At 41.0% G+C, this 24,569-nt stretch overlaps 1 protein-coding gene across 1 annotated transcript; it reads left to right on the forward strand.

Annotated features, from left to right (window-relative positions):
* The first annotated feature begins 1,619 nt into the window (after positions 1-1,619).
* Positions 1,620-24,411, forward strand: LOC311035298 (uncharacterized protein). The gene is made up of 6 exons (XM_084043414.1): positions 1,620-3,719; positions 4,925-5,032; positions 12,470-12,544; positions 12,988-13,092; positions 14,148-14,216; positions 14,786-24,411. Exons 2-6 carry the CDS (start codon positions 4,975-4,977, stop codon positions 14,833-14,835), a joined length of 357 nt encoding a protein of 118 aa, XP_083899540.1. The 5' UTR covers positions 1,620-3,719; positions 4,925-4,974; the 3' UTR covers positions 14,836-24,411.
* Positions 24,412-24,569: the final 158 nt, after the last annotated feature.

Raw genomic sequence — 24,569 nt, forward strand, 5'->3', positions numbered from 1 at the left:
TCTCCACAACGTTGAATCGCCTCCTCTCTCCACATCGCTGAGGACCCGACCTCTGCAGTGTCAACGCTCTCTAACGTCCAGAAAGGAAAGTAACTATTTCCCTCTCTGGCGTATGTGAGCGTGATTGTGGAGACTAATTCGAGTCCTCCTGTCTCCCTGTGTCGAGGCGCTGGAGCCAGACGGGTGACGACGGCAGAGCAGCAGTGGCAGAGACTCATTGATATGCTTCTAATACTCCTGTTAAAGGAAAGTGATCACGCCAGCGTGTTTATCATAGTTTGAAAGTGCCGGTTGCAGAGAGGGCTGTCATTCATTGTACCGTTCTCCTCCTACAGCGGAGCTGTCTGCAGGACGCCGGTGAGCGGAAACCCCGGACTGGATTTGGTGGACTGAACAGATTTATACTGGCCGTCTAGTCACGGTTGTGGCGGCCCACAAAAACCGGATCGGATTCACCAAAGGACTGGACCGGACTGATTCAAACTCGGTATCTCTAACCCACCTAATCCACTGACTTGCTTCCTTCCACAGTTATATGATTTGCATGTTATATGAATTGATGTTGCTTACTATTTTAAATGTTGATCCATTGATGTATTGTATTGAAAAGGGTACCCTTGCATAAATTGTCTGTTTAGTTTTAGAAATAAAAGGTCTATATTTGTATACATACTACTGTCGTGTCATTCTCTCTGTATATGGTGTGAACGGGAGTCCGAACCTAGAGTGGTAACAACTCTACCCAAAAACCTGTTAGAGCAACACACTTGTGCTCAGTGGTGTAAAGTAACTAAGTGCATTTACTCAAGTACTGTACACTTTTGAGGTATTTTTACTTTACTGGAGTATATCCAATATTCAATATTTTTACTTTAGTTAGTTATTTTGCAGATATATATTTAAATTGATTATATTATAAATCATACATTAACAACGTTATCCCTATTTTATAACTATCTGAAAATAGCGCACACACGCGCACGCGCACTTTTAGATCCACAGTACTATTTTAAAAGTCCGCGTATCCGTGCGCCTGGTGTAGCCGGTATCATTGCGCGCGCGCGTTATTGTGTTTGCGCATCCACACATGAGCGTATGCTGACGGCAAACGCTACGCTAGCCCCGTACACACCCATGTTATAGGAAAAACCGGACCGGAACTTCCGGTTTCTAACTTAACATGGGTGTGTACGGGGCTAGCGTAGCGTAAGCGTAGCGTTTGCCGTCAGCATACGCTCATGTGTGGATGCACCCAGAGAGTGGTGTCACATTTTGGTTTGTGTTATGCCACCGGATCTAGGGGAGTAGGAACGCAACAAGACAAGTCAAGAAAAAAATTAATTAATCACAAAATTGGAACGACCAGTCCCTAACCTACTTTTGTTTTCAAAATGATATCTTCGTTTTGCTTTCCTTTCAGGCCGTAAAGTAATTTATTCAAGTACTGTACTTAAGTACAATTGTTAGATATTTTTACTTTACTGGAGTAGGCTATTGTTAGAGGGAGTGTTGTAGGCAACACCCCTCTTGTAATGGTATGCCCCAGCAGTATTGGGGCATACGTGTGTGTATGTCAAGTCCTCCCCCAGGCACCCAAGATCGAATGGAAAGGCTGAGTCGGCCGTGAAGATAGTGAAGAACCTGTGTAAGAAGGCAGCCAGTGAGGGTAATGACCCATGGCTGGCCATATTACAGTGGAGGAACACGCCCACGGAGGGCATGTTCAGCAGCCCTGCGCAGAGATTGATGTCTCGTAGACTGAGGACTCCACTCCCGGTCACTGACACGCTCTTGGAGCCGAGTGTGGTCACTGGGGTCCCAGACAGGCTGCGGGTAAAACACCAGACCGCCAAACTCTGGTATTATAAATCGGCCAGGGATCTACCTGAGCTATGTATCGGACAGGACATAAGGATGAAACCTCTGCCTGGGGACAGGACGGGCTGGTGGCGAAGAGGAGTCTGCCTGCAAAACGTGGGCCCCAGGTCGTACCTGGTGGATGTCGAGGGGACTCTACCGCCGTAACCGGGTGGACCTACGACCAGCGGAGAGAGACGCTACCGAGCGCCACCCTGAGCAAAACAATGTGCAGCACAGCAGCCCACCCGCTGGGCAACCCAGCAGTCCACCCGCCCGACAACACGATGGACACTAACAATGACAATGACACTGGCACAGGTGCCCAGGAAGTCAGCCCGCTCAGACGGAGTGACGTGCACCAGCCTATGGCTGGCCCACCGAATACCACCCAACTCACTCCAAATCCAACTCACTCCATGAAGACTTAAGAAATATTCGGCCAACTCACTCCAGGGCTCGGACAACTCCCTCCAGGACCAAAGACCAACTCACTCCAGGACCAAAGCCAACTCACTCCATGCAATGTCACCAGTGTAATATTGGTTCAATGTGTCAGTGGTGTAAAGTAACTAAGTACATTTACTTAAGTACAATGTTGGGTATTTGAGTATTCCCAACTTCCAATGGTTTTACATCTACTCCACTACATATTGGATCCAAATATTGTTTTTTTTACTCCACTAAATGTATTTGTTTTACTAGTTACTTTGCAGCTATAAATTATAATATTATAGTGTGTGTGTGTGTGTGTGTGTGTGTGTGTGTGTGTGTGTGTGTGTGTGTGTGTGTGTGTGTGTGTGTGTGTGTGTGTGTGTGTGTGTGTGTTTCCCCCATTTCATGCCATTTACATTATTCTTGGAATAATGAATTGACTTCATACAAATGACCCATTCACATCAACACCTTATCTGCATATAGCCTATCACCTGGTCATTGCATAATGCAGGCACATGACCCATTAATCAACACCTCATTGTAATGGATGTTTCATTGAATAGGAGTAAGTGCTCATCTTCCTATAAAGTGAGCTTGTAGATCGGCTACTTTCAAAATGTATGTCTCATTTTATTTAAAAAATAAATAAAATGAGGGACATTTTGAACATACCGGGAGGTTAAAGTAAAAAACAAAAGTTGTGTAGAGCAATGTGCCTCACCTTGTAAAATAACATCTGATTATTTAGGTATAACTTTATATCAAAATAGATGTTCAATGTCTACAGTTTACAATTAACAACACTTTCCTATGCATTTCACAGTCCCAAAGTTATGTATTATCAATATTGTACGTAAGCACAAATGTCTTCCTCAAGTAACCAATTCCTCAATATTGTACTTAATTCCTCAATATTGTACGTAAGCACAAATGTCTTCCACAAGTAACAAATTCCTCAAGTAACAAATTCCTCAATATTGTACTTAATTCCTCAATATTGTACGTAAGCACAAATGTCTTCCACAAGTAACAAATTCCTCAAGTAACAAATTCCTCAATATTGTACTTAATTCCTCAATACTGTACTTAAGCACAAATGTCTTCCTCCACAAATTACATTTGTGGAGTGAGTTGTCCAAATTTGTGGAAATTTGTGGAGTGAGTTGGGCTCTGCTGTGGAGGGAGATGTCTGGAGTGAGTTGGGCTCGATTTGGAGTGAGTTGGTTTTGGGGTGAGTTGGGCTGTTACCGGCCCGACTCTAACCAACCCTAACCACCTGTGCCAGGGCACAGGACGGCCTGTGGCAGGCTGGTAAAAGTGCCAAACAGACTAGATCTGTAGTGAACTCTGAATTCTTCAGCTTTGTGTACTGTTAAAAAAAGAGAGAAAAAAAGAAAAAAAAAAAGAAAATGGGACTGTGACAGGTTTGTTATTGTTGTTGACACGCACAAAAAAAAAAGGAAGACAGGAGAATGTGAAATGTCTATTTACTGCTGTTGAAGACTGTGTATTATTGAAGTTGTTTTGCACTAATTTCTCACTGTAATTGCACTAAGGATACTAAGCAAGGTAAAAGTTATCATCTAAAAGAAGGGAGATGTTAGAGGGAGTGTTGTAGGCAACACCCCTCTTGTAATGGTATGCCCCAGCAGTATTGGGGCATACGTGTGTGTATGTTACGTCCGGCCCGCCTGTTGTACAGTCACACTAGAATGTACACTGCTGTCTCGTGTCTCATTATTTACACACTCAAACAGCTATATACTACTTTTACTTCTACTCCACTACATCTCAGAGGCAAACATTGTACTTTTACTCCACTACAATTATTTGAAAGCTTTAGTTACTAGTTTCTTTTCAGATATAAATTATTATATTCTAAAATATACATTAACCACTTTAGCCCTATTTTATACATAGGCTATTTGAAAATAGCCGATCTGCAAGCTCACAACGCATCGCAATTGTGTACATCTGCTATTTTCAAACATTTTAGTACTTTCACTTTTGGTACTTAAAGTATATTTTGATGCCAATACTTTTGTACTTTTACTCAAATAACATTTTGAACACAGGCCTTTTATTTGTAATAGAGTATTTCTGTATTGTGTATTGCTACTTTTACTCAGAAATATCTGAGTAGGCCTACTTTGTTTACACTGCAAACAGAAGTAGCCTCGGTCCCAGCCTCGCTCACTCCAGCCCCTCCCGTTTGTAATGTATGCGAGAACTGGCGAAAACTTCTGGGAAATCATCTGCATGTTGACAGAAGTGGGAGATACCATGTCAAGTCTTAGTCACCATACAGGGTTTTATTAAACGCGATATAGATAGATAGGGGAGTGTAACACTGATGAAAAACTAAACATTAAAAAAAAAAATACATTAAAGTAGTATGACGCCCCCTATAAAGCCAAGATTAAAAAAAACATGCCACCCCCCTGGTCCCCCCAGGGCTAAAAAAAAAGTTTGATGACCCCCCCTCTTCTGGGCCATACCAACCTCCGATAAATAACTACCAGTCCCTTAAACGTACAGTGTTGTCTCATCATCCAGCAAGGACGTACACCACCTAATTCAAAGACTTTTCTTCTTCACGCCCCCCCCCCCCCCCCCCGGTATTTTCCAGGGACCATCACAGATTTCTACAGTTTGAAGAGAGAAAGCTAGTATTTCACCATGTTGTCAAGAGAACAGCGAGAGATGGACCAGAGACGTGGACCTCTTCTGAAATTAAGTATGGAAATTGTATTGTTTTTTATTTTATTGTTGTTGAATTGTATTTTCAAAAATGTTACTGGTGGTTTCCAGTTCCACATGCAGAGAGAGAGAGAGAGGTCTGTTTTGACGGACAGACCTAGCTGTAGAATACAACTCTGAACTCTCGTAGACGTATTTATGATTCTGGCGTAGGGGTCCACCCCCCATGGATTATTGAAAGTTGTGGATTATTACATTAAACTACTACCCCGTAGCGAGAGTTAACATTTTGGGCGTGGTGGTAAGCACCTTTATTTTCAATTTGTACATGTTTGGAGTGTCTACGGGGTATAGTACTGAACTAGCTGTAGTTTACAACCCTCGTAGACGTATTTATGATTCTGACGTTTTCAATCTATGAGAGTTGTAGGGTTCACGCCCCATGGAAAGCTGGACTTTCTGCACTATGCCCCGCAAAGTACTCCAAACGTGTACAAATTGAAAATAAAGGTGCTTACCTGAAAGCCCCAAATGTTAACTACTTCTACGGGGTAGTAGTTTAATGTAATAATCAATATATTTCAATAAAGAAGTGTTTTAATGCCGTCTTTGGCCGAACGCCATTTTTTCACCCTCGTTTACTTCCTGTTTACATTTAGTGTAATTCCGGGTTTAACCGGATGCGCCCCCTCACTACCCGTCACTACCGCCCATTGGGAACTTCCGACAGAATCGTCCACAGACGGCATTAAAACACTTCTTTATTGAAAGATATGGATTATTACATTAAACTACTACCCCGTAGAAGTAGTTAACATTTGGGGCTTTGAGGTAAGCACCTTTATTTTCAATTTGTACATGTTTGGAGTACTTTGCGAGGCATAGTGCAGAAAGTCCAGCTCTCCATGGGGCGTGAACCCTACAACTCTCGTAGATTGAAAACGTCAGAATCAAAAGTAGGCCTACGTCTACGAGGGTTGTATACTACAGTTAGTACTGAACGTCCCTGTTCAGTACAAAACTTCAACCTGGTGTTTGCATTTTTTCTATTTACAGCGCCCATACATCTACATAAACGTTCAAATCCCATTTTAAGTTTCCAAATGTTTATAAATCTTTTGAAAATAGCAGATCTACAAGCTCACAATGCGTGGCTGTGAGCTTGTAGATTGTCTATTTTCAATAACAGCGTGGGGTGGTCGGACGGTTAACATGCTTTGTATGCTTTGTGCAGGATGCATGACTTACGTGCGGTGCGGTCTCTTATGCCGCACGTAATTCTGAAGGGATTTCTGTCATTCAAACTCTCTCTCTAATCTTCAAAGTCTGATTATTATCATCTGCCAATAATACGCCTACATTTAATTCTCTCTTCTTTCTGTTTCTGTTTCTCTCTCGCTCTCTCTCAGAGAGGTAAATAAATGTTATAATGTTCATACTATGGGCTTAAATTAGTGCCAATAATATTTTGTACTTGTAAAAATAATTTGTATTTGTACTCGTAAAAATATGTACTCGTAAAAATAATATTTGTCTTCGTAAAACAAAGTTTTGTATTCGTAAGATAAAAATGTGTGTTGTAATTGTAGAATTACATTTACAATGAACATTGTGACCAGAAAAAAACAACAGCTTGCTCGCTCGAAGATCTGTTCTACGGATTGCAAAACTTTATTTTTGGCACTCTGCACTTCCGGGTCTGAGCCAATCACGTGAGGCCTTTTCCACTACCCAATCATAAAGCTCCATAGGTCTCCATGGCAACATGGCAAACGGGGTTGCCATGTTGCAACCCCAAGAGTTTTAACTGCAACAAATTTGCTGATGATTCTGTTATCATTAGTCTTTTGGACGATAATGAGGCCAGCCATGGTCCAGTTGTTGATGACTTTGTTTCCTGGTGTGATGAGGCATTTTTACAACTTAATGTCACAAAGACTAAAGATATGTGCATTGATTTTAGACTCTCAGCACTAGCTACTGAGAGTAGTGTGATAAATGGCCAGGCAGTGGAATTGGTAACCACTTACAAATATCTCGGTACCATTATCGACAATCGTTTGAAATTTGACCCAAACACTGAAATGCTGTGTAAGAAAGGCCAACAGCGCCTCTTCTGTCTACGGAAGCTAGCCAAATTTCAGGTGGATAAAACTTTGATGATTTTGTTCTACAGGGCTTTTGTAGAGTCTGTTATTTCTTTTTCTATCATTTGTTGGTATGGGAATCTTGGAATTAAACAGAAAAATGCCATAAATGGGATTGTAAGGGGGGCCAGCAAGATTGTGGGTGAGAAATTCAGCTGTCTAAGTCTCATATATGATAGGCAGGTGCTTATGAAGGCATCATCTATCAGAGCGGATAGCTCTCATCCACTCCATTCTGTGTATGAACTCTTGCCCTCCGGCCAATGGCTAAAGGCCCCTGTAGCAAAACAAAATAGGTACAAATTTTCATTTGTGCCTACTTCCATCCGTGCCATCAACGGGGGAAGCAGAAGGAGGTAGCTCATGTATGTAACTGCACTTTACTGGTATTATCTGGATCTTGTGACAATGTCTTTGTCTATGTCTATGTCTTGTTATTGTTCATGTGTTTGTTTTTTAGAGTTTTTTACCTACTGCTGTAAAATTGCCCAATTTGGGACATAATAATAAACTTGACCTTGACATAATTCCATTGCTCAGGAAATAAACAACGGATTACAATAATATAACATTCCCTATAATCAGTAACATGTAGGTGACACCTATGTCTATCAAATGTGGTTTTATTGAAAGGCAATCAAAGGCTAGATCGAGTTTAGAAAGCAAACAGGCCATGTCTGGGGGCCTCAGTGCGGCTGCAGAGTTTGATTGAGTGTGAGACTAGGACCCACATGCCATATGTCAAAATGAGCGGCTTCATCGGGAATCGTGCGCGTGTATTTTACTAAGAGATTGGTTACATAGTTTAATTGATATTAATTTATTAGTGCATTAAATTTCCCCATCCACTTTAAATGGGAAAATTAAAAAACTCGATTTCAAGTATTATTTTTTTCAGAAACTGTAAGGGCTAGAGTTACAAGACTTGGAGGGGAGGTTCATAATTTAATCCGAAATTATCAAAAAAAGAAATACACCAGTCGGCCTCATGGTGGCGCTATAAAAGCCCTCTTTACGTTTTGGCCTATAACTCTTTTACCGAAGGTCGTAAAATAAAAATCTAACTCCCCATATACTGCCCTGCCAAGGTAAAGAGCAGTAACTACGTTTTTGGACACGCCGACTTTATTTGTGTATCCCAAAGGTCAAATTAGCCTTCTTGATTTTGGGGGATAAACAATAACCTCAAGAACAGATGCAAAATTAGTGCAATATCACTTATATGCCGATATCTCATTTGGCTGACCAGTTGAATCACTTTTAAACCCATTTTTCAGTGATTTTTTTTTTCGTAGTTACTGCACTTTACCTTGGCAGGGCAGTATAGGCCACGCCCATTTGCGTCAGGATAGATTTTCCGCCATTTTGAATTTTCTTCAAAACACACTTTTAGCTCCTCCTCCCACATATTTTGTCCAAATTTCACAAAAATCGGTACACATGATCTCTGGGCCCATGCGATAAACATATCCAGACGCCATTTTGATAATCCTTACTGTTCGTCCGTAAATGGCTTCCAAAGTTAGTGGGAGGGGCCTGTTTTACCAAAAATGCCAGAAATCATGAACGAAACGTCCGGTCAATCTCAAATTTAAATCACATGTCGAGGGTGGTTTACTCAACGAATCCCCAAAAGCATTTCCACTTTGACCCATAGGGGGCCTCACAAATGCACAAAACGTAACCGTTTGATGCAAAAACATGATTTTTGGGGGGAACAATCCTTTCAAAATGTAATAAAAGCGATATCAGGAGTGACGTGACAATATGATTGGCCGTTACATTTGTGGGAGGGGCCTATTTATTTAGTGGGAGGGGCCTATTTCTCAAAATCAAAACAGCACGTATCACGAAGGCAGGATCCGATCGGCACCCAATTCGAATGGCACGTCGCGCGGCCTGCGACGGTATTCCTCCCGGCGTATCCCTCGAGTCCCGGCGGGCGAGACCCGCGACCGGCGTCGGCGCAACCACACTTTGCAATTTCCCAGAATTGCTACGCGTCTAGTTTTTATTAAAGTTGGAGACCTCGCACGGTAGTGGAATGTTCGGTCTATGAGCAGAGCAGCCCGCGTGTCAAATCGTTAGAGAGGGGAAAAAAAGTCACTTAACACTCTGGACCACCCTAGTTGCATTACCTAGTTACTTTTAGTTAGCAGAAACAAAATAGCAGTTTCATGTTTTTGGTAAAAATGTACACAAACACGGCTGTATTTGGGTAGGTTCTTGAACGTTAAATCTTTGTGTGGTACAGCTGAGATCCGAGCCATACTACGTCTCTTGAATAGCCTACATTGTTAGCCTCACACTGTATTCAATCTTGAAGAGGAGAGCTGCGACAGCTTTCTCATAGACCAGCCACACATTTGCAGTGTGCAATGATCACTATGTAGTCGGCAAAGAAGTTAATGTTTACAAACACAAACCACCGTCACTCTCTAGTCTTAAGCGTGTCTCTATGTACAGTCTGACCCCTCAAGGGCTGTAGCATCGAAAAGGTGGGCGTGGCGAACTTTTGGTGAGCGACGTTGGTACACCCTATAGGTCAGTAGCAGTGCTGTCAAGCCCTAATGCTGGAGGTGGAGGGGGTGGGGGCTTTTTTGTAAAACAGGCCCCTCCCGCAAATTTTGGAAGCCATTTATGGAAGAACCGTATGGACTATCAAAATTCGGTTTGGAGATGTTTATCGCATGGGTCCAGAGATCATGTGTACCGATTTTTGTGAAATGTGGACAAAATATGTGGGAGGAGGAGCTAAAAGTGTGTTTTGAAGAAAATTCAAAATGGCGGAAAATCTATCCTGGCGCAAATGGGCGTGGCCTATATGGGGAGTTGCGTCATGACCCAAGGAATCTAGGGAAAAAATGATTTTTATTATACGACCTACGGTTCAAGACGTAAAGGGGGCTTTTATAGCGCCACCATGAGGCCGACTGGTGTATTTCTTTTTTCGATAATTTCGGATTAAATTATGAACCTCCCCTCCAAGTCTTGTAACTCTAGCCCTTACAGTTTCTGGAAAAAAAATACTTGAAATCAAGTTTTTTAATGTTCCCATTAAAGTGGATGGGGAAATGTAATGCACTAATACATTAATATCAATTAAACTATGTAACCAATCTCTTAGCAAAATACACACGCATGATTCCGGATGAAGCCGCTCATTTTGACATATGGCATGTGGGTCCTAGTCTCACACTCAATCAAACTCTGCAGCCTCACTGAGGCCCCCAGACATGACCTGTTTGCTTTCTAAACGCGATCTAGCCTTTGATTGCCTTTCTATAAAACCATATTTGATAGACATAGGTATCACCTACATGTTACTGATTATAGGGAATGTTATATTATTGTAATCCGTTTATCCGTTATTTCCTGAGCAATGGAATTATGTTGCAGTTAAAACTCTCTCACCGCATCCATAAACCTCCTCTTTGGCCTTCCTCTTCTCCTCTTGCCTGGTAGCTCCATCTTAAGCATCCTTCTCCCAATTTACCCCTCAGCTGAGTTGTTATAAATGTCTCAATTCTCAAGCAGCTCCCATATAGCCACCTGGAGAATGCTGACCTACCCCAGTGATGAATGTAAATAAATAATGTGTCTGTCTATAATCTCTATATAGTCATTGCCCGGTATTGAGTGGGCGAAATACACAAAGTTGTGGCCAGTCTGACGCGAACAGCGTTTTACTATCGCTTCGCAGTAGTGGGGGGCGGGGCCAGGAGGACAGTACTCCGTGGTGGAAAATAATGCTCAGAGCTGCCATTGCCGGGTGGGGTGGGGGGGATAATTTACGATTCTGTGCCTATCGGTACATAAGTCGGACAGGGCTGAGTAGGCTCAAGCGAACTTGAGCCACGAGAAGCACCACCAAGTGCGCTAAAGCGCACAAGTTGCCGTGCTGAAAGTTGCGAAGGACCACGCCCCTCCGTCGCGGTCCAAAACTATGCTTTATCGGCGTATAAAAAAGTAGTCCGTGGTTGTTGGAAAAAGTGATGTCTTAAGCGGGAGTCAAACCCGGAAGGTGCGGGTTGGGAGTCTTAGTGATTAACGAGGCAAGCCACTGAGGCCGGTGCTGAGATTGGGTATTTGGGCTGTATAACTCAGAATCTGACAACGCCCACCTTTCCCAACTCTTCTAATGTAGAGCGAAAGAAGCCCCGCCCAGTAGGCCTACTGGGCGAGGCTACTGCGATGCGATAGTAAAACTCTGTTTGCGTCTATGACACCATCAGTTCTATGATGTGACCTTGTATAGGGTCATTGCTAGCCATAGGAATAACACCCCAACGTCCAAGGTTTGATTCTTGTGTTGCGTGTCCTGTCTCTTTGCCCTCACTTCTGTCATACTGTGCATCTAAATGAGGGAAACAATAGCTATATAGTATGTTTATAAAAAAATAACAATCTTTTATCGGCTAATTTCTATCAGGGGTCGCCACAGCGGATCACCTGTTTCCATCATCTCGTTCTTTTTCTGCATCTTCAACCTGTTCCCTCCTCTTACTCCATATTACAATGGACATCAGTCCACGGTGCCTCCTGCCTTGAAAGGGCTCAGGGTCTATCTTGGATGTGTGTTTGAATGGATCACTTACAGACAACCAAAGCAGTAAATATTATAAACAATGTTGTTAGTTACTCCCTCCTCAATACCCACAACAATACGTTCATGTTGCTTGTTCTAATTCCCCTGGAGAAGGCAGTTTAGAGCTGGGTCAATTATAAGGGTCAATTATACTGTACATCCTCATTAGCTCGCTTTAGTTTAATATAGTTTAAGTTTTACACAGGTTTTTTTTTGTTTTGATATTTATTTACAAAGGTCAGTAGCTGCGCACAAGTGCTCATTTCCAGCAACGCCCTACACGTACACACGTGCACATAAGTGCGGTCCTCTAATCTTTAGGCCACCTTTTTCCAGGGACGAGTGACACCTGTGACAGGTGCGACTTGTCACCTGCCAACCATAGCCATTATGTTTTTCTATTGTCCTACGTTGGTTGAATTCTGGTCCTGTTTCTATGACATGTCAGGCAAAGCCCATAATATTAACTTAGAACCCTGTCCCTAGGTGGCCATCTTCGGGGTAGCCTATACTTACCTACTAGTCTTCCTAAAGAAGGAATCAGATGCTATGACATTTCTCTCACGTATAGCCCATATAGACACATTCTGTTTCATTGGAAAAGCCCAAGCCCACCCTCCACTATGCACCTCAGATACTCACAAGTACTGTAAAGTCCAATGTCATCGTATTGTTCAGGAACCCCTTTCTTCTTCTTCGGTCGCTAAGCTAAAATATGTTTTCTTTATCCATGTTTTAGACAAGCTGAAAGATGAAAATCAGAAGATGAGGAAGAAATGGTTGAATGCTTTCATCAATGAATTCATACAGATGAGTAAGTATTGGATTAATACAAAATCTTGTCTCATAGATGATTGTTCTGTTGATGGTTCATCAATACATACATATATCTTCAATGTATCATTGCAGTTCAGCAGATCTGTTATCTGGTTAAAAGTTCTTTAACCACATACACCTTAGCGGCCCTATTCTGGGCAGGTCATAATAGGTGAACATTGGTGAAAATAGCAGAAGCTCACAAAATGTCACAATGTGATGCGGTGTGAGCCTGTAGATCTGCTATTTTCAGTGACGAGATTTGTTGTAGAGAGAAAAAGTATAAGTACAGCGACTCGGCCAACTATATGGGCATATAGGGTTTAAATGGTTATCTAAAATGGTACAAAGATACTGTAAAGTTCATCTAATGTTGTCCAGTATCCCTTTAATTGTTTCTCTAGTCAGTTAGCTGAAATGTTTTCTTTATCCATGTTTTAGAGGTAAAAGCTGCAGAAATTGTCCAACAAGTGAAGCAGAAAAATGAAGAGATGAAGATGAGGAAGAGTAATCGGAAGGATTTCATCAATGAAAACCCCCAAATTGGTGAGAATCAGATTATCCTGAGGCCTATTCTAAAAGGCATTTTGTTAAGATATTTCTCAGCCTCTGTAAATGATAGAAACATTAAATGAATAAAAATCTGATCTTTGAGAGCTGAAACCTTTTACCTTCATTGAATATTGCTTTCCTTTGTACTAATGTTCATTAAAAACTGTCTAAACTGCGTTTACTCAAAAGGATTCCAACAACCTGAAATTTGCATCTGGCAATTCACGGGATACAACTACTGTAGAGTTGTTCCGATAGCGATAACAGTATCAGAAAAGCTGCTGATACTGCCTAAAATGCTGGCATCGGTATCGGAGAGTATGCCAGTCTATGCCCTTCCCTTACCACATAATGTATCATGTATTTCATTCACAGTAATCAATTATTTAGTATTTTGAAGGCTTCAGTTGATGTTGCACTACTGTTTTATATATTTCTTAATTTTTATTTATTCCTAGATCAGTGAGAGTGTACACAAATGGAACCAAATGGACCAATTTGGTTCCATTTGTACACTCTCAGAGTTACAGACTTGTAAAGGGTCCATTTGGAACCCCCTCAAGGAACCTTGAGTCCCTGGACCCCGCTTTTTGAGAACCATTTATTTTACATTACACACTGGTATCGGATCTGTACTTGATATCGACCGATACACAAGTTATGGGTATCGGTATCAGGAAGGACAAAATGGTATTGGTACATCTCTAGATAGAAGAGCGATGCAGTCTGTTTTACTGTGTGCATTATGCTAAATGTATACTCGATGTACTTTATACATATTGTTGCTCACTGAAAATAGCCAATTTACTACAGAGCTTTCTTCATTCCAAAAAGTATTGTATAAAACCCAAATAATACCCAACTCTTACACGTACACTTTCAAATCAAATGCTACTGTTACTTACAGAAAACATTTAATAAACAGGAATGCACATTATAGACATTTATTATCCCTCTATACATTGCCCACAATTCCACTCATGAGGCCCGCAGCCAAATAGTCTTGTCTCGATATTGTCAATACACCCACTGTTTCCATTGTGTTACAGAGGAAGGAGAGAATGCAGGCTATCCTCGTCTGACTCGGCGTCACAGTGTGCATGAACGTCGTCCAGACAGTGAGTCCATGTTACTTTTTCAAACATTTTTAATCATGATGCTACTTCTAGTAATTCTGGTGATGCATTCAGTTTTATGTCTTAACTTTAAAATATGCTAAAAACGAAACTTACACGTGTTATATTGACAACACATAGGAAATCCACTTGGTTGAAATAAATACTTAAGGACCACTTCACCCATTTTCAACCTATCTTCATGCTCATTATAATATGGTACCATTACTGTCTATTCAATTTCTGTCTCAGACGAGAGCTGTGAAAAGTTCAGAAAGCCGCCTACCAGTGACATCATCGGTAGGCAGGTTTGGTCATTTTAATGTATTAATTTATTCATGTATTCATTTATTATGTTTATTTTATTAATGCGAGAACAATGGGAATAGATAGCCTGCAGTTTATATTAGCTTCAATTCCCCATTGATGTCACTGGTAGGCGGGTTTCTGAACTGTCCACAGCCCTCCTCTGAGACGCAGTGAGTTGAAAATGGGTGAAGTCGTCCTTTTAAAAAGACAAATGTATTGGCTATTGGCTAGTAGTGGCTACATAACTAAATGTGTTGTTGCAGTTGGTGGAGAAACCGAAGAAGTCTTCCATTCTGCAGGACAAGAGGGCTAGAACTGCAGCACTGAGTATGACTCAGTGCTGGACATGTCTGGTCATGATGTGTGCATTTTATTTTTGTATCCATATATATTTGATCATTATAAGGGTAACATGATTTGATAATGTTATAATCTTAACAGATACTATAAAGCTATAATTATATTTTATATATTTTTTGAACGAGGCTTAAAGCATGGTGCAAATGTGTGAGTTTAAATGAACATTGGGGTTGCACTTTTTTTGCATGGGCTCGCTTGCTCTCTCCCCCCTCTCTCTCTCTTTCTCTCTCTCTCCTCTCTCTATCCCCCTCTCTATCTCTTGCTCTTATTTTTTCAATCTTAGAATATGCATGAGTCACATTGTTTCTTAATCTAATTCTGTACTGTGTAGAGAAGTCCTTTTTTTTTTTTTTATTGATTTTCTGTATTGTTACACAGACGGGGAAATCTTGGCTTAGGTGTATGTGCTTGTGCGAGCGTGCGCACTCTTGCACACGGGGGTGCTTTCGGAGATACAGTGCTGAACGGCAGTGAGCGCACTGGCCAATGCAAACTAACGGGCGGGTGGGCGGTTTCCGAGGGCACCCTGTGTGTGCAGGCGGGTGTGTGATGTATACGGACGAGCACACATAATATGCTCTGTATATGTGCAGGTGGCAATGCACTTTTTGTGTAGGGGGCCTTAGGAAGTCTGCATGTGTGTTTATGAGCCCACACGCACGCACACCTTTGTGCGCGTGTGCGTGGGTGTGTGAATGTGCCGTTTTGAAGGTGGAAGACGCACTACGGTGTGAAGGCACACTTTTATTTATTTAATTGTACTACTATATCTCTTTGGTCCTGTCCTTTTCACAGATAGACTAGCATATTGAGGTTTGGGGGGGGTCTGAGGGAGTGGGAGAGGGGTTTTAACTTAATACAAAAGATCGGGTCATGGGCAATGTAGGTCTTATTTTTGATATATTTGGTTCTGTTGCCAATCATTTTAAGGACAATCCCCTCTGGTCCAAACTTTTGATCTATAAGGGTGGATGCAAGGACAGGTCCCCAGAAATTGTTATTATTGGTGATTCTATTATCAGAGACGTTGTGATCCCAGGTGCCATCACCTATTGTCTCCCTGGTGGCAAAGTCCATAATCTCATCGAATTGGCCCCTTTTGTCCTAGATCATCATCCTACTGCACATACTCTCTTTGTTCATGTTGGCTCGAATGATATTCTGAATAGACTTTCTATCAAACTTAGGGAAGACCTCGAATCACTTGCCATCACTGTACAGAGCCTGGGCAAAACATGCATGTTTTCCGGCCCCATCCCAGCCCCCTCAAAGAGCCCTGAACACTTTAGTAGAATCTGGAGCCTACATGAATGGCAAAAAACTTTCTGTCAGGCTACTGGAGCTGGCTTCATCAGCAATTTTGACAGTTTTTGGACCAGAAATTACCTGTATAAACGTGATGGCCTGCACCTTAACTCAAAAGGCACCAATCTATTAATTACTCATTACATCCAGTTCATCGCTTGCAGCTCCATTTGACATGCACCCCAGCATGATCCCACTACTGTAGTTTTACATTGCAATAAACATGAGCATCTCCCTTTGGGTCATGCTGACTCCATTTCCCTCTTCTGCCCTTTGTCCATCCCTGTTCTTATCAGGACCAGACTCTCATCACTCAACAACATCACCCCTCGTACAGTCATTCTATCAAACCTCACTCACATCCCCTGCCTACCTATAGCTCCTCCCATTAAGTCTGTTCCTTTTAAAATGGCTTTACTTAACGCTAGGTCAGTCTGTAATAAGCCCTTCAATATAAGAGACTTTTTTAACTCTCATCACCTTGATTTTTTATTTTTAACAGAGACTTGGCTGAAAGAAAATGACAACGTAACGGTGAATAAGCTTTGTCCCGCTGCCTGTAGAGTTATAAATGCTCCTAGGATATCTGGACGTGGAGGTGGTCTAGCGGCTGTTTTCTCTAAACAATTCGCTTGCCGCTCTATGGACATTGATAATTTTAATACCTTTGAAGCTCTCCTGCTTAAGATTGGATCGGCTAATCCTCTCTTTATTTTATTGTGTTATCGCCCACCAGGTTCTAAAAGCGAGTTTTTAACTGAATTCTCAGAATTTTTATCATCGGTTGTTATGAAATATGATAACTTGATTCTGACAGGAGATTTCAACTATCACACTGATAAATCCGACAACTCAACTGATGAGTTTATGAGCCTTACTCAATCGTTAAATCTGACTCAGCATGTGTCTGGGCCAACACATGACCATGGTCATACACTGGATTTAGTTTTCACAATGGGCGTGAACCTCAATAATTTGTGTTTGGGTGAGTTCTTTCTCTCCGACCACAAATATATCCTTTTTAATATAGACTTTACTGTTGAGACCCAATCCATCATACGCTCCATCCGCTCCCGCTCTCTCAACAGTTCCTCTGCGGAAAAATTTTGCTCTGCTTTTTCAGCCCTTAGTAACGATGTAACAGCTCCAACCGCCACCAATGAACTCGTCTGCCACTTTAACAATTTATGTCTGTCTGCCCTTGATGTAGTTGCCCCCCTCAAAATAAAAAAGAAATGCGCTGGTGCCGCTAATTCATCCCCATGGATGAACGATGCCATCCGCAGCCTAAAAAGGGAATGCAGAAAGGTGGAGCGGCAGTGGAAAAAGTCTAAGGAGACAGTCCATTTCAACCATATGAAGGAACTGCTGTCTGCTTTTAATCATAAAATTGAGGATGCAAGATCGGCATATTTCTCAAATTTGATCAATCTTAATAAGAATAAGCCTAAAGCACTTTTTACTGTCATTAACACTCTGGTTAACCCAGCCCCCCCCCCCAGTTCCGGTCTTCTCTGACGATGATTGTGAACAATTCTTATTTTTCTTTCTGAACAAAGTTGACAATATTAGATCCAAGATAATACCACCTAGTATCACCATAGTTGACCATCCTCCTCTTGTCCCCTCAATGTCCCAGTTTAATACGATCTCCTTGGATGAACTTTTACCGATCGTGTCACATATGCACCCCTCCTCCAGTCCTGTTGACATCGTTCCTACTGCACTCTTAAAAGATGCTTTTAACTGTCTAAGCCCCTACTTCTTATCCATCATCAATAGCTCCTTATCCTCTGGCTGTGTGCCTGATCACTTTAAGCATGCCATTATCCAACCACTCTTAAAAAAAACAAGTCTCGATCCACTAGTTCACTCCAATTATAGACCCATATCCAAACTCTCGTTCATTTCTAAAGTCTTAGAAAAGGTTGTTTGTAATCAACTTTTACATTTTCTTAATAACAATAACATTTTTGACACGTTTCAGTCCGGTTTCCGCCAGAAGCACAGCACTGAAACTGCACTCCTCAGAGTCTCTAGCGACATCCTCATGAGGGCTGATGTTGGTGAGTGTTCAGTGCTGTTGCTGCTCGACTTAAGCGCAGCTTTTGACACAATCGATCACTCCATCCTTCTAAATAGGCTTCAACAGTGGGTGGGATTAAACGGGTCGGCCCTGGAATGGTTCTCCTCCTATTTGTCAGGGAGAAGTGTGGCTGTCGCTGTTGACAGTTATGCGTCCTCCTCAGCTCCCCTGACCTGTGGGGTCCCCCAGGGCTCCATACTTGGTCCAGTCCTGTTCTCCCTATATATGCTACCCCTTGGTACTCTTATCAACAGTTATGAAGGTATGTCATATCATTGCTACGCTGATGATACACAGCTGTATCTCTCTTTCAAGCAAAACAACCTCAGTAAACTCAGTCATGCATGACTGTTTAACCGGCATTAAAAATTGGATGGCACAAAATTTCCTACAACTTAACCCAGATAAAACTGAAATCCTCATCATAGGCCCCGAGTGTAGCTCAGATGCAATTCGGCTGTCCCTTGGTTCATTGGCTACTAATGTCACACAGACAGCAAAGAACCTGGGTGTCTTTTTCGACAACCAGATGAACTTTGAGTTCCATGTTAAAAAGGTAACTCAGTCATGTTTTTACCACCTGCGCAACATTAATAAAATAAAATCAATTATCACGTCTCAAGACCTGGAAAAAATCATGCATGCATTAGTCTCTTCCCTTCTTGATTACTGCAACGGACTCTACACCACTCTGAGCCGTGCGTCACTATCCCGACTTCAACTAGTACAGAACACGGCGGCCAGAATCCTCACCAATACTAATCGCAGAGCACACATAACACCAGTATTAGCCGCACTTCACTGGCTTCCAATTAGGTCCAGGATAGATTTCAAAATTTTGTTAACCACCTATAAAGCTCTACATGGGCTAGCGCCACTTTACATCACTGAGCTACTGCCCCCTAAGGAAAATGTGAGGTCCCTCAGGTCCTCTGACAAAGGCCTCTTGAAGATACCCGCATCCAATCTAAAAACAAAGGGTGACAGGGCCTTTGCAGTAGTTGCTCCCACACTGTGGAACGCCCTTCCCCTGGCTTTAAAAAATGCTGAGTCTGTTGAAAGTTTTAAGAGAATGCTTAAAACACTGTTGTTTCGTAAGCACTTTGAAGTTACCTGACTCACATAGGTCAACGCTTTGTTTTATCCTTGCTGTTTTGTACTTTTCACTATTTTGTACTATGATACCCTGTTGGTATCTTGTTAACTGTATGTATTTTTGATTTTGTATTTTTGTATTTTGTGTTCCATTGTACAGCACTTTGTAACACTGTTTCGAAAGGTGCTCTATAAATAAAATTTACTTACTTACTTACTTACTTAAATTTCAAATTTAATTTAGTAAGAGATGGAGGGGGGACATTTATGCTTGTATGCAGCCCACCACGCCAATATGGGCTTTTCTTAACCCCATTAGCCACATGGACCATCCTGTGGCAGGAGTTGTTCATTGAAAACTCCTTTTTTCACATAAATATAATAATGTGGAATATCTCTTGTAACCATAGAGAGGTTGCAGATGCTGGAAGCGCACAGTGGGGTGTTTTGTTGTGTTTTATGGTTTTCACATCGTATATGAACATTTTGTGTGCGTTCTTTTTTTTGTTTAAAGGCTTTGAATATGATGTAATTGTCTCCCAAGGGAAGCGTAATGGGAAAACTTAAATTAATTTCTCTGAATAATATAATAAAAAGGAAGCGGATTATCCAAAAACTCACAAAGGAAGGAGGAGAAATTTGTTTTCTTCAGGAAACACACCTGAGCAAAGTAGAACATGAAAAATTGGAGAAATTAGCATCAGCCCAAGTTTTTTCCTCCTCCTTTACATCAGCTAAAAGGGGCGTGGCAGTTCGAATTAAATAATCTAATGTTTAGTAGTGAAAAATGTATCAGAGATAAGGAAGGAAGGTACGTTCTAGTAACTGGAGAAATAGAACAACAAGCCTTTAGTCTCCTTTCTTAAAGGTTGAAAGGCTAATCCTTGTGGATGACCAGTATCGCACGTAATCCGGGGCAGCACTTCTGGGGAGGGGGAAGGGAGGCGGGAGGGTCCCTTGGTTTTTTGCCTAAGTTTGAGTGTTTTTTTTTCATGTTACCTGTTTGTTTTGTGTATATGTCTGTTTGTTTTTGTTTAAAAAGGAAGCTATCCATGTATGAACAGAAATGTATATAATCCACCGGGAAAAGGGGCAGATCTCATGAAAACAATTTTAACATTGATAATGACAGAAGGGAAGGGCATGATTATTATGGGGGGAGATCTGAATTTGACTATGAATCAGAAGGACACTCAGAGTAAAATAAAACATAAAGCAGAACAAGCAGCAGTGTTATTGAGAAAAGCTCAAACTGAGTTGGGACTAGTAGATGTCTGGCGCTGCTTACATCCCAAAGAAAAGGCTTTCACCTTTTTTTCTGGTGCACATGATGTTTACTCGAGACTGGATTATTTTTTCATGTTTAAAAACCAGTAAGACTCCCTAATCGGGAGATAAGCGACCGTAGGTCACATGTATACAGAAGAGGGCTGTAACGGCGATTGGTTCCTAGTTGTGTGGGCAATGTATAGTTTTGTTTGGTGGTCTAAGAAATGTGGTGGCAGGCATGTTGATGACATGAGTGTAGACATACTGTGTAGTGTGTAGCAATTTGCGTGTTTTTAGGGGCAAAACTGTAGGAGTAGTGGGCAAAAATGTGTTGTGAAAAGCGGCCTGAAGGTGGCGCTAGAAGAGGGCCATGTGAGAAATTAGGGGTGGGGTGTCCGCGTTGCCTTGGCGGACGAATAGGTACCGGCCGCGGCTCTCCCGGACGCTCCTAGCCCGAGTTACGGCATTTTATGTGAGCTGCAGTGGCAGGGGGTCCTCCACTGGGGGCGCCACCACTTTCGCATCCGTTCTGGAGCACCAGGAGTGGGTGGTCCCCGGGAATGCCCCGTGAGCAGCCCCGTTGGGGTGGTCATTTGGTAATTTGTCCACATGTGCTCATTTTTTACACTTGGGGGTCCCCGAGGCAGCTGGGGGTCCCTGGAGCTCCGGGGGTCCTTGGAGGGTGTAGTTTGGCAGGTAAGGAGTGTGTGTGCAAAATCTGGCATGGATCGGGGCAACGGGTGCGGAGATATGAGCAGGGCAAAAGTGTGACGTGTGTGACGGAGTGACGGGACGTGTGTGACGGAGTGACGCACTGACACCTGGAGCAGGTTTCTATAGTAAATGCGACCTACGGTCGCAATGAGATCTCAAAGGTCATACAATGCAAAATACTACCTATAACAATAACAGATCATGCACCAGTCATAATGGAGTTAAATTTGAAAAGGGAAAAGGGGGAAACTTTATGGAGGTTAAATAATTCTTTGCTGGATGATCAGTGTTATAAGGAGAAAATAGAACGTACTGTAGTGTGAAATCCTATCTTGAGATAAATGATAATGACGAAGTGACATCTACAATATTGTGGGAAGTGGCAAAAGCAACAACAAGAGGAGAAATAATAGCATATTCATCCCAGAAAAAGAGATAAAGAGAAAAATCAGTTTTGGAAAATAAAATAAAAACATTACAAGAACAGCATGAAGTAAATAAGGATAAAGAAATACAGAAACAATTGAAGGCAGCTAAAAAAGTACTGGACACAATTGAAATACAAGAAATCGAAAAGGATCTCATGCTGTGTAGGCAAACTTATTATGATAATAGCCCAAAAGCGCTGAAAATGTTAGCAAATAAATTAAAGAAACAGAAAGAAAAAACAGCAATAGCAACCATTAAGGATGAAAACGATATACTTCAAAGAGGGAAATCTAAAATAGCATCATGTTTTAGAGATTATTATCAAAACCTCTATACCCCAGAAACAGTAGATGCGAGTATGCAAAAAATTGAAGAGTATCTAACACCTTTAAACTGTCCTACAGTAACTGACAACCAAAATAGCGATTTAGTTAAGCCAATAACAGAGGCAGAAATTACAAAGGTTATCCAGAAAGAGCCCAGGAAGTGATGGTTTCACAAATGATTTTTTTAAGTGCTTTAGACCCTTGGTTGTACCTATTCTAAGCAGAGTCTTCAATGATATCCTACAAACAGGGAAGTGGCCAGACACATGGAACTCAGCAATCATTACTGTTATACCAAAAGAAGGAAACGACTTGACAACTTGTTCATGCTATAGACCGATATTTCTCTTAAATGTAGATCAGAAGATATTCACTTCGATTATAGCCAACAGACTACTTAATTATATCTGTACTCCCAGATATAATTAATTTAGACCAAACAGGTTTTGTTAGGAATCGCCTCTTAAGTGATAATGTGAGGCGTACATTTAACATGATAGATCAAACGGTAGAAATTAAACAACAGATGTTGACCTTGACAGAGGAGGTCTGGCGTTACCTAATTTATTTCATTATTATTACGTAGCACAGTTAAAACCCATTTTAATCTGGATGAATAATAAGATGAGCCCTACATGGAAGCTCATAGAGTCTAATCTGGTTGAACCACTCAGCACCTTGATCTTTGCATCCTATAATAAAATACAGACTAAAACACTCAATCATTCTATACGTAATACATTTAAAATTTGGAAAACGATATGTAAAATAAGTAAAGTTAAAGAACAAGAAATTACCTGTATGAGAGAAATGTCATGTGACTCAGATTTAACTCCAAATAGTATTGATCATGTTTTTAAAATATGGGAAGGGAAAGGTCTCAGGAGATTCTATCAAATGTATAATGAAGGGGTGGTCTCTTTTGAAAATTTAGCAGATCAATATGATCTTCCAAGTCATCATTTTTATCGATATTTGCAAGTGAGGAGTTACTTAAAAGAGAAGCTCAAAATTAGAACCCTTGGAGACCTTCACCCTCTCCTAAGATATATAGTAAAATCCCATCAAAGACAGGATTACAAAAACACAATTGGACAAGTTTATCAAATTTTTCAGGAAAACAAAATTGAAGATCTAGATCACATAAAGGATAAATGGGATAAATAATTGAAAATAATCATACAAGGAAGTGAGTGGAATTTTAAAGACATTTTTAATCATATAAGATCGCCCTTTTGGCAGGAATACGCCTGGAAGATGAATATAAGGTGTTTCCAAACGCCTCTATCGATATCCAAGTACACATTAAACTCTACAGTAATTGTTGGAGGGGATGTGGGGAGAATAGGGCGGACCATACCCATATTTTCCTTACATGCCCCAAAATACAACACTTTTGGTCCAAAGTTTTACAAATCATAGAACAAATATTCAGAAGAGCTGTTAATTTAGAAAATCACAATATACTTTTGGGAACACGTCCAAAAAGTCTACAGAGGGAAGAACTATATCTTTTTTGGATTTTGAGAATTACAGCCCTCAAACAAATAACTAGATGTTGGAAAGGTCTGGAACTACCTAGGGTAGTCAGATGGATGGAAAAAGTGGAAGACATTTATTCCATGGAGAAGGTGACATAAAATTAATGGAAAGGACAGTTTGTTTGAAAAGAGATGGGCTCTCGATCTTGCAAATACACGTAATTTGATTATTTAACCTTAAGGACTAAAATGGAAAAAAATAAGTTTTAATTATTATTATTATTATTATTATTTTCTGAAGATTTGTATTTATTTTAACCACCCAAGTATTCAGAACTAAAAATGAAATAAAAGGAAATGGAAGACATATTACCAAAATGACACAACAAAGCCTAACACCCCCACCCCCCCCTTTTTTTCTTTTCTTTTTGTGTGTTTATTTCTTATCGTTTCATTTCTGGGTCAATTTTATTGCTTATGCCTCCTCATAAAGGAGGTTTATGCGGATGCATGGATGAAATAATGATCTCTATTGAAATGTCTTAATATAGTTTATCCTTTTTACTTCTTACTTTATGTATGTAGGTGAAGGGGTTTTACATGCAAAGAAAAAAGAAAAAAAAAAAGAAGAAAAAGAGAATGGGTCGAAATGTCTGTTGATAACAGAGACATAAAACATGTGAAATGTATTATTACTATTATGGAAGTAAACTGAATGACTTATTGTTAACATGTTTGGACTCAATAAAGTATTACAAAAAAAAAGCTATAATTGTACCTTGACCTAGAACGGGCCGCTTGTATTTGTATTGATATACTTTTAATTGACCAAAATAAACTACTACTGCTACTAATATTCACGTAAACTCCTCATGTTTAAGCCTACCACTGAATGATATATTTATGGACTTGTATATAAACTAGAAGAACGTCTAGCGCCCACGCAGCGCAGATCACTGGCGTAGCGTCATGAGGGCCAGTG

The sequence above is a fragment of the Gymnoscopelus microlampas genome (assembly GCF_963454915.1).
Source record: "Gymnoscopelus microlampas genome assembly, chromosome: 19".
NCBI lineage: Eukaryota > Metazoa > Chordata > Actinopteri > Myctophiformes > Myctophidae > Gymnoscopelus > Gymnoscopelus microlampas.